Raw genomic sequence first — 15,447 nt, forward strand, 5'->3', positions numbered from 1 at the left:
TCATATCGCCCTGCTCTAGCTGGCAGTCTGTATTATTAAATTGCTTTATCCTATCATATTTTTTGTTATCATTTTGCATATTATTTCCTTTATGGTCTTTTTGATTTTACACTGAACAAGTTGGGGGTTCCTCTTGCATGTTTTTAGACCTAGTACCTCACTTCTAAATGAAATCTGGGTGTTTGGCCCTCTTGTGTTCACTCAAGTCTGGTTCCAAAAGTGAACCTATCCACCAGGATGTTTGAAAGCATGTTTACATTCTAGTAGATATGGAAAAACAACTTCCTAACAACCTTAACGTGTGAGAATTGTTTTTATATCATTGATCTCAGTGCTAGAGTTAGTGGTGTGGCTGATTTAATTATCAGGTTTTCCTGAAATAATGCAACCTGCTGTCCACTAAACTTATTGACTGTGATTCTCCCGTCAGTGCCGGTTGGAGCATTTTTAGTGGAATTACCTGGAAAATAAAAAATCTGGCTTGATATGTGGAGCAGACATTTCAGACATTTGGTCCAAAAGTAAAAAAAGTGGACTTGAGACATTTGGAGAAACTTGTATAGTGATGTTCACACTAAATGACAAGCAAAGTTTCACCACCCATTACTGATTTGAATACAGTCATGTTGGAAACCCATGAATATGCAGCTCAGCAGCCAACAGAACAAGGAGGTTGTAGTAGTGTATTTGTTTTAACTTATGATGAATCCTATTATTCTGCTCACTTCTCTCTAACCCCCACCTGGAGAGCTACGCAAATTTTTCACCCAAGTTGAAAAGGTTTGACACGCACAAATTTGTGTCATACTAATAAGCCATATAATAATCACGTGTCACAAAAACTTTGCATTTGGTGAACATACCAAGAACCTTGTGCTCTGAACGTTAGGTAGCTGTTGTGTGGCTTCAAAACTATCACATCACTTGCTAATTTCATACTGTTAATGTATGTCAGCGACCTTACCCCCATGCTTACTGTTTTTCATGGAAACATGACAAAACATCGATGTTTGTGGGGAAGAGAAGCGTAGACATACGGACACATTTTGCATTTGATGTCAAGGAAAATAAGAGGCTTTGTAAACACTACATATTTAAGTAAACTGAATTAACTTTAGATTTAGTCAACAATAATCTTGTGATACTAAATCAACTAAAACTTAAAGAATTTAAAAACCAACGTCAGCCATTACCCTAAACTAAACTAAAATGTTCAAAACCTCTCAACGCATCAAAATGAGAGCATATTTCTCCCGTTCTATCGCTGCATTCTCTATAGGCTCTCTGTTAAATCCAGAATTGAATTTAAAATCCTTCTCAATGCATACTAGGTCTGGAATAATTGTGCCCCATCTTATCTTAAAGACCTAATATTATCATATTGATCAAATAAAGCACTTCACTCTCAGACTGCGGCCTTACTTGTTGTTCCTAGAATATTTAAAAGTTGAATGGGAGGCAGAGCCTTCAGCTTTCAGGCTGTCTATGGAATCAGACAGCTTTGCCTTAGGTTTCCTTCTGTTAAAAGGGAGTCTTTCCTTTCCACCATCTCCAAGTGCTTGCTCATCTGATTGTTGGCGTTCTGGAAGCATTATTGAAGGGTCTTTATCTTAAAATATAAAGCGCCTTGAGGCAACTGTTGCCACTCTCTGTCACACACACACACACACACACACACACACACACACACACACACACACACACACACACACACACATATTCTCATTTTTATATCTTAGTGAGGTTATGTAATTGACATAATGCTTATCCTAACCATCAAAAATGAAGGATTAACCCTAACCCTTAGCCTAAACCATAACCTAACTGTAACCCTGACACTAAAACCACATTTTGACTTTCAAAAATGCCTTCAAACTCACGAGGACAGGCACTTTTGTCCTCAAAGTGACCTTTGGTCCCCACAAGTATAGTAAAATTCCAGTTTTTGGTCCCCACAAAGATTTCTAAAGAGGTACACACACACACATATATATCCACGCACACACAAAGTGCTGCCCTTCCTAATTGTAACCGTTTGTAGAGTTTCCGGTGTACAGAATGAAAGGACCACCGTCTTCCAGTCATGTTCTTCCATCCATACCTGTCACAACACTTCCTGCCAGGGGTCAGATAACCTATGGAAACCTAGCAGTTGGCGAGGAAGGTGGTCTCCTCTCTCAACCACACGTTCAGTGAGCAGCCATGATGCACGCAGTCCCAACCGATCTTTCAGCAGCAACTCTCTGACATTCAGCTAAATCATCTCAGATAAACTTGCACACAAACACACAAAGATGTACAGAGACACACCCGTACTGAGAAAACTTCCAAGCAGCGAGATAAGCCATAGCATGTCACGTGCAAATTAAAAGCAAAAGCTGCCTTAAACCAAAAATAACTGTGTGTTTTTATGATGCTGGGATGTTTATGACCAAAGAGGGAAACCAAGCCCATTGACAAACACTGCCACTGCTCACGAACTCTGACTTAATGACAGTAAACTTGCCACTGTGTAGGGGAGGGGGACAGGGCACTGGGCTTCTGTTCCTGCACAGAGGCCAGTAGTTATTAGAATATTTTACAGTGACATTAAGACAAATAAAACATTTGCTTGCATAGTGTTGATGCAGTTTTGCAGTAAATCATAGTATGTATGAGTATAAATGTTTGAGAACATCTCACATGTCCTCAACTGGAAGAATCAGAATAAGAATCAGAAAGGGTTTTATTGCCAAATGTTGAGCAGGTTTACAACATTAGGAAATTGCTGCAGTGCTTCAGTGCAAACATACTGTCATAAATTACGCTTAAATAGACATGAAAAAATAAAAATAAGAATAAGAATTAAAGTGCTACGTAGAAAGATATATACATGAGTGCAGGTGGTGATCAGTGCCAGACATGGAATGATGCAGTGAACACAGCGTAGGGTCATGTGTTAGTGGTGGGAACAGTCATACGGAAGCTTCATTGACATGAGATTAATGCATATTGCTGCAAATAAAATAAATAAAGCCTGAAGAAAGCTGTAGTAGGTGCAGGGGGTAACTCTTTTGCAAAAACAGTGTTTTCTGTTTAAGAATGATAGCCATTCATGGCTTTGACTTAGCATGGAACACACTGTAGTTTTACTAAATGTTCATTAGCCTGAGCTAATTTTGGCAGAACATTTAAAGTGGATATTTAAAGTGAAAGGAAAGAAAAGCAAGATCAAACTAATTGTGCTACAAAGATTTTATTAGAGTTACCACACGCTGACTGTCCGACTATAAATTTTCAAATTTAATGTCAGATGTCATGCAAATGCAAACAGGGCAGTTTTGGTTTGTTTTTTGGAGGAGCTGAACCATTCAGTTCCATTCAGATTTGTAGAGAAGAAGTAAGTAAGGGTTTGCATGTCTGTAATCAGCATCACTGGGAGATAAACATCCTCTTACATCAGCTTCAGTGTGTGTGTTTAAGAGAGAGAGATGAGTTACAGTAGAGTTATGTTTTGGGTCTCTACATTGGGTGCTGACAGGGAGGTTAGGCCATTTTTCAAGAGTTTGTCCAATTACAATTACTCCTAGACACAAAAAGACAGGAACTTTATTAGATTTAACCTTTTACAACATTATCTGTCATTTTGGTGTACTCTGAAGTTATAATGATATGATGATAAGTTCCATCCATCCATCCAGCAAGAGGCAGGGTACAGCCTGGAGAGGTCAGTCTGTCAAAGGGCTAACACAGTCACACTCACATTCACACCTATGGACAATTTAGAATCACCAATTAGCTCTGCCTCCCATTCAACTTTTTGGTTGTTTTTGGAATGTGTGAGGAAGCCAGACCACCTGGATGGAACCCACTCAGACACGGGGAGAGCATGCAAAGTCCACACAGAAAGGGCCCAGTCACATGGTGGATTTGAACCTTCTTGCCGAGAGACAAGAGTGCTAACCACTGCACAAATGTTACTCGCCATTCCTCCAGTAGGGCAAGAAAATATCAGAAATGCCTGTTTCACTGAAAAAGTTATTATGTTCATTTTAATGATAGTATCATCTTATGACAAAGATACAATACTCCGTCTGTTAGACAGTTTAACAAGTTTATGTTCCTAGAAAGTGCTGACAAAGACCGTTCCATTTAATATGTTCGTACATTCTTATAGCTATTTCAGAAAAGGTCCAGATGACATCCATTAATAACTGAATGTTTTGTGGTGCTGCTACTTTCATATTTCACATTACAGTTTTTAAAAGCAGACTTTTCTGTTCAGGGTTAAGCACACATCAAGCCATTAAATTCCACGTCAAAGATACAGTTTTAGAAGTCTGAGTGGGCTGCGGTATTGGGTTGCATATGCAGATAAGACCCGAAGGAATTCTTGACCTGCCTCTTGATTCTCCATTCAGAAAGTGCCCTCTGAGAATGTTTTCATTCATGCTTTTTCGACCCCAATTTCTGGTCAGCCTTCATCTTTACTTAATGTCTCATAAGGTAATCGTCAAAGAATGGATGTGTGTATGTGGGGGGCACATCTCTTTTTTAAAGGGGACAATAAAAGGTACATGAAAAGTCATGAAAGCGTTGTGATAGTATTGCAATAAATAGCTTAACTTTCAATATTTATTTGTAGTTATAAATATAGACACACTGTATTTCAATGCTGCACAGCAAAAGAACAGCAGGGTCACTTAATTGAATTGATTAAAACTGTTGTTCTAATGTACTGTGAGCAGTTTCGAAGGATTAAATCAACAACTTTAGCAGCTGCTCAGATGGTGTGGATGTCTAAATAAATATAATTCAGCGCCCAAACACAACCTGTGATGTTTTCTTTAGGTCCCTAATGACAAGGAAGGAAAAGATGAAGAGTGGTGATAAAGTCCGGCTGGGCTTAACTGAACCTATAAGTGTCTCTCACAAGAAAAGATTTATGAAGGTTCATTTTTTAAGAAGATTTTCTCAAAGTGTTGCAGTATGTTTTTTTCCAGGTTATGAGAAATAAACTAAATGATATAAACCGAAATCTTGTGATTCCATATAAAATCCTGGGTTAGATGTTTTCGACTGAAAAGCTGTCTGCTGTAAATTCCCTTTCTACACTGTCAGCGTGCAAATATTAACATTTTTCCCAAGTACAATATTGTAAAGTCGTTTTCGAGTAAATAACTGTATATTACATTGCGTCATGGGAATTTTCCAAATCAAATTCGTTTTACTGGACCTATATTTTAAGCAAAAATGGGGGGGGGGGGAATGTCTTTTTGGCTCATTTCTTTGTAATTTCTTTGTAATTTCAGTCAACAATTTGTAATTTTTCACTGACTGATATTGATATCTAAAGTTTTGAGGCCTTAAAGCTCACGATTCATCAATATCAATATAAGTATTTTTGTTCTTAATTTAACACTAACGATTTAAACCAACCTACCCGAAATGGAGTTCTTGCTACAGCGGGCGGTCTCAGACTAACGCAGTGGGAGGTGCGCCGGTCTTTCTCTGTCGGGTTTTTTCTTTTTTTTTTTTTTTTTTTTTTGCAACAAGTGGTAAGAAGAGAAACAAACCTCTGACCGTCACAATAAAGCAGGCGAGTCGGCAGAAGCGCGGTGGACTAATAAAACAAGGAGGGTAAAACAGCGAACCGCTGCTGCTGTGAACATCTGGCTGAACGGGGATGCTTCATGAAAATGTTTAACTGTGTGTCCAACAGCGTGGTGAGTACAAATCTATCATTAAGTCACATTCTGTAAGTTAATCACAGGTAAAACAAACTTCGTACGAGCTTATAGTTATTTATTATTTTCATCATCATCATTATTATTATGTTTATTTCGGAAAATTAGTTACATAATATTTTCAAACAGACTCGTTACATTTCAGCTGCCCTGTATCCCAGTGCTCATTTACAACGAACAATTGACGAATGTGGGCCAGCGACCTAAATTAGCTTAGTGAACTTTTAAGATACCCCAAATATAATGCAATATTTGAAGTTAGATGGTTCAGCGAACTTTTTGTTTTCGATAAAGTCAGGTACAGGCTTCTAAAAAAGTGACACATTTTCTTCAATTTGCATAAGTTCCGCATCACAGTACATAAATAAAATAAAATAAAATAAAACAAAATATAAATATTTATTCATGCAGACGTTAGCAATATAAATACAAAATAAAGACGGGCACCTCCACGTTTCATATTTTCGTAGCCTACGCCATGTAGCTACACTTTCAAAAATGTAATAGAAAGGGGGGGAAGCCTGATTTGTGACCTGACTCTGGAAGACTGTAGCCAAGTGCAGACTGTAGCGTGACAAGCATACAGTGGTCTTTAGCCTGTGCACGTGCGTTACTAAACACACAATTAGTCAGAATTAAATTCAGCTGTGCGCGAGGCCGCTCTACATGCGGTCCCACGAGCTGCTAATTGAACATATACGTCCTCTTTTCCCCACAATGCTAATAGAATATTTTAAGTCATGTGTGGGCTTCCGTAATAAAAATAATATTTAGCTCGACACCATGACTGGACCCATGTCTACTTAAATAAAATAAATGCACACTCATACCTATAGAAAGCGAAGGCTAATCTCGATGGTTGTCATATGAGGACGACATAACTTTTACTAGGTGCCAGTCAGGCTAGTGCGTCACTCCAGACTTATGGCTGACACCATGTCAGAAGAAGAAACGCCATCGACGGAGGTTGTTTTCACTCAGCTACAACAAGGACATATTTATAGCGACACAGTAGGTGTTTCACTTCCAAATTAACTGCGTTTTCTTTTTCCCGTGGGGATAACAGCTTGAGACAGACACAGAAATTGCAAGGAGCACGCGTGAGTGTACGCATTTGAGTAGCAAATGTACATAAAACAAACGCAATTAATTTTTTAATTGACTTATGCTCCTAAATTTCGTGACACATTTGAGGACATTTTTAAAAGTGTAAAGTTATTTTTTTGCTGTCCCTTTTTAATCATTTTGATTTGTATTTATTTTTTTACTCTGGGGACTGTTATTTCTAATAGGGCTCCTCTGGTCCCGATGATATTTTTGATGAGGACTCTTACTCTCCGTCCTCCCTCTCCTCGTCCTCTTCGTCTGCGGTCCCCACCGAGGTCTGTGTGCAGGGGAAACCGGTGTGCACCTCCTGCGGTCTGGAGATAGTGGACAGATACCTCCTGAAGGTCAAACTAACATACTGTGTCTGGCCAAAATGTCACTGACAACACTTCCAAACTAGGCCAGTTTTAATACAAAGCAGTCCAATTATCATTCTAAGAAAAGGGGGAAAAGTAGTTCAGATATTTTCAGCACTTGTCAGCTTTCTTTTAATAGAGTTGTACAGCAAAGTTGCCTCTCTTTATAGCTAAATGTGGATTTGATTGTCCTACAAGAGGAATTAAATCATTTTGAGGGTTTATTAATTTTGAAAACTGATATAAATATATGAGCTAGCCTAAGCAGAACAAGTATTTCTGCAATTTTACACAGCACATTAATGCTTTGTACTAATCTTCACCCTCAGAAAATAAAGTATTTCATTTTGCCCGTAGGTTTATGATTGCCTTGTCATTGGGGTCACAGTTCTTAAGGTACAGCTGTTGAACCCTTGGCATGGGGTCCTCTTTGTGCTTTAGAGGGCAGTGCTGATACATTGACTTTTTTTTTTTAATTTTTTTTTTTATTTGTGTTTGTAAAATTAAGATGCATAAATCTCATTGTATCTGTACTGTCCTTTAAAGTACTCCAAGGAATTCTATTAACACTAACTTCTAACACTAGGAACATAATTATTCTGCTTAAAAAAAAAAAAAAAAAACTTTGTAGAAAATTAATTAAAGAAAAATAAATAAATAAAATGTTTTAAACACTTCTGTGTCTATAAGGACAGAATGGATGAGTGTGCAGTCAAAATTCATTTGGCTCATTAAAGCTTTTCTGTCTCTGGATGTACATTTGGTATTATTTTGGAATTGGAATCACACCACAAAAGGCTTATTAATTATCAAATGAGAACAATAATATCTCATTGCATTCAGAAAAATAAAAGCATTACCAATAATTCCAGGAGCCTCTATGGTCTTTAGTAATGATGATAGAATATACTTTGGAAGGGTATTTAAATAATTCTAAACTCTGTCAAAATTTGAAATCCTAGGTCAATAATCTGTGCTGGCACGTGCGCTGCCTCTCATGCAGTGTGTGTAAGACTTCACTGGGCCGACACGTGAGCTGTTACATCAGAGACAAAGAGGTTTTCTGCAAACTCGACTACTTCAGGTACATCACACACGCACACCACCTGTGTCCTATATGCAGTTAGTTCTATTCTAAATGTGAATTTTATAAAATGTCAGACTGTGGGAATCTGGGACTCAAGAATAGTTTAACATTATCGGTATATGATTTTTTTTTTTCCTGTCAAGCAGTGAAAGGACACACAGGTTTGCTATTCAAAATGTAGTAATAATAATAATAATAATGGATTGCATTTATATAGCGCTTTTTGGGGCCCTCAAAGCGCTTTACAATTACAAAAATGTAGCTTTCACTTCACCCCAAAAGATCATAAAGATTTTATCCAAAACATGAAGGAATGGAAAATGAGCTTAAACAAAACAATTTGGCTAGAAGAACAAGAACACTATAACAAACTGACCTAACCAGATGCTTATCCTAACAGAGGAAACCATTCCGAATGCAAAGAGGTGGGGACTATGCCCCCAGGTAATTTTTTAATATAATTTAATGTAAGATTTTGTTGCATATATGATATTCATATTTTTATAGTACACATCTAGTCTTTAAGTAATGATATCAAAGAGCAGAAAACTATCTGATCTGTGTGTTACGTGCATGAATTAATTTTAGTCAGAATCGACTGACTGGTGAAAATATTTAACACCTCGCAATTGGGCTGCCTTTTGCTTTCAGTTGTTTAGAAACTTCCTGTCATTTCCATCCTGTTTAAATTTTGACTAATAGTTAATATTTGGCAGAGGGAGACTATTCCAACTGACTAAAACATGACTCTTAAGGAAGTCCGAATAACGTATGACACATCAACTTCTCTTGTTAGGGGATAAGAAGGGCAAGCTGCTGCAGCTTATCCCCAAATGCATCACTGGAGAAGAATATGTTTGTTTCAAATGGATTGTCTGGTTATATTCATCACACCTGCGATCAGGTACACATGCACTTTGATCTCAGATGATGATTGATATCAGCCCTCATGCAGGGTCAGGGCCGGGCTGGTACACATACTGGGGCGTGTAGGCAATGTAGGTACAGTGAACTGACAGGAAAGGCTAAAAATGTCAATGGATTATGCCTTAGACATTATAATCGCTAACAAAATCTTGTTTGGGTGAGGGTTTTCGTTTTCTTTTTTGTTTTTATTTTAAGTACAGGAAAAAATGTAAATGACTTTTTTTTTAAATGGGGTATCAAGGATGGACTGAAAACCTGAAGAAAGTCTTTCATAGATAAATACAGATTTTTTTTTTTCTTTTTTTCCCTCTGTTCCAGGCGATATGGGACTCGCTGTGCCCGTTGTGGGCGTAACATCCATTCTAGTGACTGGGTGCGTCGGGCGAGAGGTAGCACCTTCCACCTGGCTTGTTTCTCCTGCACCTCGTGTAAACGCCAGCTTTCTACAGGGGAAGAATGCGGACTTCTGGAGAATCGAATCTTCTGCCGGCCACACTATGATATTATGATGGAGAATCTCAAACGAGCCAAGGAAAACAGTGAGTGTATGGATGGACAAGGGTCCGATCTGAATTACAGCAAACAGTAAAATGATTGTGAAATGAATATTACACCCCCCCCCCCCCCAAAAAAAAAAAAAAAAAAAAAAAATTCAACTTTGAATTTTAAAGTTAAGTAAAAGACGAGCAAATGTCATGTACAGACCACATGCTCATCTTACTGAGGTATGTCATTTCTGCTGCCATGTAAACTATTTTTTGGAAGTCTTTCCAAAAAAACCTATGGTTAGAATACTCCAGACATTACAGTTCAATGCCATACTTGCTTGCATTGGCATTTTAGTTTCACTCAAACATCAAATACTTGAATAAATGTCTCAAGGATAGAAATGAAAATATTAGAAGTTCTTAGTAACACCCACTTTGAAAATATATCTGTACTGCTAACACGAATGCTTCTGCCTGTCACAATATCACACCGAACCTTAAACTCTGCAGAGAGACAGCTGAATCCTCCTGTTACCACTCTGTCACACATACTGAAGAATATAGCCTGACCCTGTACAAAAAGACACCTTTCTAACACATGGGTCTTCTAGATGGAACTCGTGTTCCGGTGATGTCCGCAGGGCATCTGACCTGAAATGGGACCAGTCATTTAAAATGTCCTTTAATCCTGTTTTTCTTAAAGAACAACCAAAAAATGAAGAGATGGCAGACAAAGATGACCTTAGCATTTTGCCCAAGCCAGCTAAGAGGGCCAGGACCAGCTTCACTGTGGATCAGTTACAGGTGTTGTCCACTTTTTTTTTTCTTCTTTTTTTCCTGCGTGCTAACTCCTGCATTGCCATTAGACCATTTACACTTAAAAGTGTCACAACAAGTACAACCACTAGCATGGATGACTAAAATAATAGCACTTTGTCTTTTTTCATGTCTACATTTTTAATATCCAGTGAATACTTTGTTCTTCTGTGAGAGAACCCTGTTAAGTTACTGTTTTAATATTAAAGTGATGGCTGTGTATGATTGTATGGGGACTAGTGAATGTTACTAGGGCTCTGTTTGCTGAGTGTGTTCAGAGGAAAGAACAATATAAGCCAGATATTTGTTCAGCTTATTTTGACGTTTTTCTGCCCTCTAGTGGCATTTGAACACCATAGCACTCTGCTACCATGGTCTGTTAAAATAACAGTGAAACCCATCTTAGATTTCAGTGATGTAAACATTTACTCATCTGTCATCTCCACTTATTTAGGTGATGCAGACCCAGTTTGCTAAAGATAACAACCCAGATGCACAGACGCTGCAGAAGCTGGCAGAGAGAACTGGACTCAGCCGCAGGGTTATTCAGGTAAAACAGACCTGAATGACAATACTAAACGACTGCAGGGAGGTCCTGCAATAACGTGTCACAGGATTAAGTGAGCAAATTTAGCAGTCCCTTTGAAATAATGCATGCTTAGTTGGTTGGAGTGAACAAATTTTGGGTCATAATTAAACTCTGTGGGTGGTAATTTTTGTAAGAATTTTAAAGTTCGCAGTAACTGTCAGATTTCTTCATAACTGGTCATAACATAGGTGTAACTTTTGGTGTATTGCTTTGCGCTAATTGTTGGATTCATGTAAACAGTTAGAATCTGGAGCTAAATCCAGAATTTAAAATGCCAGCAAGTAACATAATGAACTTGCAAAGTTCGTTTTCCCTCAAGTTGAGAATAGTGAGAAATCCAGGGTATTTGCACAGTTGATGTCTAGACATTTTTCTGTGTGAAGAAAAACAATCCCCTGCGCTTTCAAGGGAAACCATCACTCCAAGACCAGCGATTAATCCAGGCTTCTTTCATACAGGTTTGGTTTCAGAACTGCCGAGCTCGTCAAAAGAAGCACATTAACCCAAATCCTGCCCAGTCAACAATGATGACATCACTTGCTCCTGGTCAGCTGTCTCCACCGTTGATGGATGATCTCCAGTATACCACCTATATTTCTCCAGATGCACCTCTCCTCACCACACTGACCTATATGGATGGTAAGCAGTGTTGTGAGGGTTACCTTTAAAATGTATTCCACTACAGATGACAGAATAAATGCCCCAAAATGTATTTTGTAATGTATTCCGTTACGTTACTCAATGAGAGTAACATATTCTCAATACTTTGGATTACTTAATATATTCTCATGCTTTTTACAACTACATGAATGTACTATTGCTGTGTGATTTATTACTTTTACTGCCATACCAATACCAACTAGATTTTAAATCTTAATATAAAATGAGTAACAGTAGGTTGACATTAGGTAAGGCTGCACTTTTTGCAGCGATCTCGTATAGAAAACTATTCCACACTTGTAAAACAGGTTCGCGGCTCTGAGCTGTAAAGGCGTAAAACCGTAAAGGGAACTCTGGCTAATATGTGGGGTTCGTGTCGGGCTCGTAGCTGAAAACTAGCTTTACTTTTGTTGAAAGGCAGCTCCAACGGAACTTATTGTTTCGGAGGAAAACACGAACACAGTGTACAGTTGAGTCTTAATAGCTTACTTACAACTGGGCTCGTCAGGCACTCTTCTTGGCTGCAGTGGTTATTATTATATTTACATGCTTCCAGCTCCGCTTTCTGCTCCGTGACAGCTCGTACTTTTTTCTTTTTCTCCCTCCCTCGCTCACAGACACATAACGGGTATGGCAGTCCATTCTCCCTGCAGCACGGACTACACTGCCCATGAGGCTACATTCTTTAAGGCGATGCCTGTAACACGCTGCCTAATGCTTTCATATTAAATCATTTTTGTGAATAATTTCTTAAAAAAACATTTCTTCTCGTCATTATGCGGTCCGCAAGTAGAGGTGACATGAGCCGCGAGATTGAGACACGGACATTAGAGCTTCTTAATCCGCGTTTTGTTTGGGTGTCCACCGGCATGGAAAACTAAAAATAGAGAGGGCATAGCCTAACATATGAAACAGGAAAGTATCGCCGTGTAATCCATTCATTTGAACAAAGTAACTGTATTCTGAACAGAGATGGGCAGTACTGTAATCCGATCACTTTTTTCAAGTAACGAGTAAAGTAACAGGTTTGCTATTGCAAAAACGGTAATTAGATTACCGTTACTTTCCCGTAGGAACGCTGCGTTACTAAAACGGTGAAATTTTTTTTTTTTTTTTTTTTTTTGCGAGAATGTCTCATGACAGTGACATAAGCAAGTGCTACGTTCGTGACAACAGCTGTCTGCAGATCAACAATGGATAATATATCGAGTGCGGGAGAGCGTATGAGCGTGCAGCGTTTAAAGCGTGGAAGTACTGACCTTTAAGTTTGATTCCATAAAAAGTGACAAAAACATTAGCGTCCGCTGTGCGTGGGAAGAAAACTTCTTTTTACAGCGAAAAAAACCCCTAAACTTCCAAGCAAGCACCGAGTGCGCTACGACGTAATGGGAAACACAGAGAAACTCGCGGATTCTTCCACTGACCGCTGCGGCACACCTGCACCAGGGTAACCCTCCGCCTGCTCCACTCCTGCTTTACAGGTGAAAATAGAGCAAAAGGACCGCTAGACCAAAGGACTTTATTTATTTTCTGCTGTGTTTTACTTGCATCTATTTGAAAGAGTGAGTGTAAACACAAAAAAATATATATTTTATGTGCTGGAATGTGCAGAAAATAGGTTTATATATTAAACAAATTTCTTCCAGTCAGAGAATGTTGCATATAATTACATTTTTGCTTGATGCATAAAGTTAAAAGATTAAAACTAATAAAACAAGTTAAAAAAAAAAAAGAGACTTTTCCATTTGATTACATTTTGTATGATGGATTATGCAGAAAAAGTAGAATTGGGCTGAAAGATCTATCACTTTATCACCTATTCAGGTTGTAAATCGTTTTTAAAAAGTAACTAAGTAATTAATTACTTTTGAAAATAAGTAATCAGTAAAGTAACGGGATTACTTTTTGGGGGAAGTAATCAGTAATTAGTTACTGATTACTTTTTCAAGTAACTTGACCAACACTGATTCTGAATACCACCTTCTTAAACAGCAACTGTAACAGAATACAGTTACGTATTTAAAATACAAAATATGAGTAATGGCGGTACATGTATTGCGTTACTCCCCAACACTGATGGTAATACGGTCATTGCTATGCTGATCAGTCTTTGAATCTACCAATACGCAGGAAACTCAGAGCTAAGGTAATCTCTGCATCACTTGCTGATAGTTTGGAGGAATCCCATTTTCAGTACTGGGAATCAGTTATTGTTGTTAAAATCAAAGTCTGAGATCTTGTCAGAAACCATGCTTATTTACCGACATCTATGATCATTGAATAACTTTGAGTTTGTTACTTCCACAGTCCAAACTCCAGACCCACTTCTGCTGCAGCCACACATGTCCCATTCACTGACACAACTGCCAGTCAGCCATGCCTAAGCTTCAACCTGCTGCCTGAAAAATAAAGCCACTGGTTCCTTCATGGTTGGATGATGAGCAAATAATAGAGAGTGAGAGGAGTTGGTTTAAAATGAATTCGTAAGGACTGGATGGGTTAAATTCATTGTCCAGCATATGAAGAGTACTGAATTTACACTGCTGCCTAATGTAAGCAGACACTTCATCAGCTCAAGTTACTGCATTAATTTCATGAAATGAAATGGATGAGAATTAATGTGAAAACTGATGTCTGTAAGATGAGACTTTTGTTAATGTGTTAAATTTAATTTATTTGAAGGATTTGATGAGATAAGGCACTTTGTTTGAAAATGATGTAAAATTGCTTGTTTGCTTTTTTTTTTTTTTTTTTTTGAGTGATGTTTTTGTTAAGGTTAAAGAACTGGGGATGGGATTTAAAATGCTTTTTGCCCTGTCTTATGACTACTAGAAAAGTCAGGATTGAGTTACACTACTAACAGTCTTTTTTTTGTTGTTGTTGCAAAGATAAACATGTAGAATACATGTTTTGTATATTAAAAAGCAAATGTAAACAAAATGTCAGTATTCTCCAGCTGACACTGAAAGTATTATTGACTACAATTAAATGAACACTTGTTGCTCAGTAGTGATATTCTTAAAAAAAGTAATACAGTAAATGTGTTTAATAAATGAATGCTAGATTCTAATAGAATTCGTATGAACTACACACTGAGTGAGTGTATACATATCCAATACCACAAATATACAAAAAGCCAATCAAAAGTCTACACTGCACTCTTGTAGGATATAGAAACTATGATTTGATAATTTGAGTGATGGGTGTTGGAACAAAGTTGTTTTTATACCGTGGTATTCTTTGGGAGTATGCGCTTTTACAAAGAAGAACGAATACGAAACTATATAAAGGGTGTGTGTTGTATAGCAGCTAACTGCTGTAACTGATATACCAGGGATATTCAAAAACCCCTTAATGGACTACACACACACGTATATATTAGGAATGCAATGATACTCGTATCGATATTGAACCGTTCGATACAGTGCTTTCGGTTCGGTACGCATATGTATCGAACAATACAAAATGTTTAATTTATTTGATCAACTTTCCTTCTGACGATGCTGTCTGTGTTGAGCGCTCAGTGGATCAGCGCTCGACTGTCGAGCTGATACGAGTATCGTTGCATTCCTAATATATACGTATATACACCCCAGGACTGCGCTCTTCTGGACAGAGATCTCCGATGTTGTTCCTGGGATCTGCTGGAGCCACTCGCCTAGCTTGGGAGTCATCGCACCTAGTGCTCCGA

General features: G+C 38.1%; 1 protein-coding gene across 3 annotated transcripts; it reads left to right on the forward strand.

Moving 5' to 3' along the window:
* Window positions 1–5,541: 5,541 nt before the first annotated feature.
* LOC113011368 (LIM/homeobox protein Lhx8-like) lies at window positions 5,542–14,459 on the forward strand. 3 transcript variants are annotated; one of them, XM_026150878.1, is made up of 8 exons: window positions 5,542–5,705; window positions 7,019–7,177; window positions 8,152–8,273; window positions 9,522–9,742; window positions 10,395–10,495; window positions 10,962–11,057; window positions 11,555–11,735; window positions 14,064–14,459. In XM_026150878.1, the coding sequence occupies exons 1-8, from the start codon at window positions 5,673–5,675 to the stop codon at window positions 14,138–14,140; spliced, it is 990 nt and encodes a 329-aa protein (XP_026006663.1). In that variant the 5' UTR covers window positions 5,542–5,672; the 3' UTR covers window positions 14,141–14,459. The 3 variants fall into 3 exon arrangements, with proteins under 3 accessions (XP_026006663.1, XP_026006664.1, XP_026006662.1); XM_026150877.1 differs by lacking the exon at window positions 5,542–5,705 and adding an exon at window positions 6,304–6,737; XM_026150879.1 differs by lacking the exon at window positions 7,019–7,177.
* The last annotated feature ends 988 nt before the right edge of the window (window positions 14,460–15,447 follow it).

The sequence above is a fragment of the Astatotilapia calliptera genome, chromosome 18 (genome assembly GCF_900246225.1).
Source record: "Astatotilapia calliptera chromosome 18, fAstCal1.2, whole genome shotgun sequence".
Classification (NCBI taxonomy): domain Eukaryota; kingdom Metazoa; phylum Chordata; class Actinopteri; order Cichliformes; family Cichlidae; genus Astatotilapia; species Astatotilapia calliptera.

What these genes read in the sequence shown, in the direction of transcription:
- LOC113011368 (XM_026150877.1), top strand. Translation starts at nt 6,651, where the DNA reads ATGGCTGACACCATGTCAGAAGAAGAAACGCCATCGACGGAGGTTGTT. An exon ending in GACATATTTATAGCGACACA is followed by an intron (nt 6,738 to 7,018) that starts GTAGGTGTTTCA and finishes TATTTCTAATAG; the next exon opens with GGCTCCTCTGGTCCCGATGA. An exon ending in TGCAAACTCGACTACTTCAG is followed by an intron (nt 8,274 to 9,521) that starts GTACATCACACA and finishes CCTCTGTTCCAG; the next exon opens with GCGATATGGGACTCGCTGTG.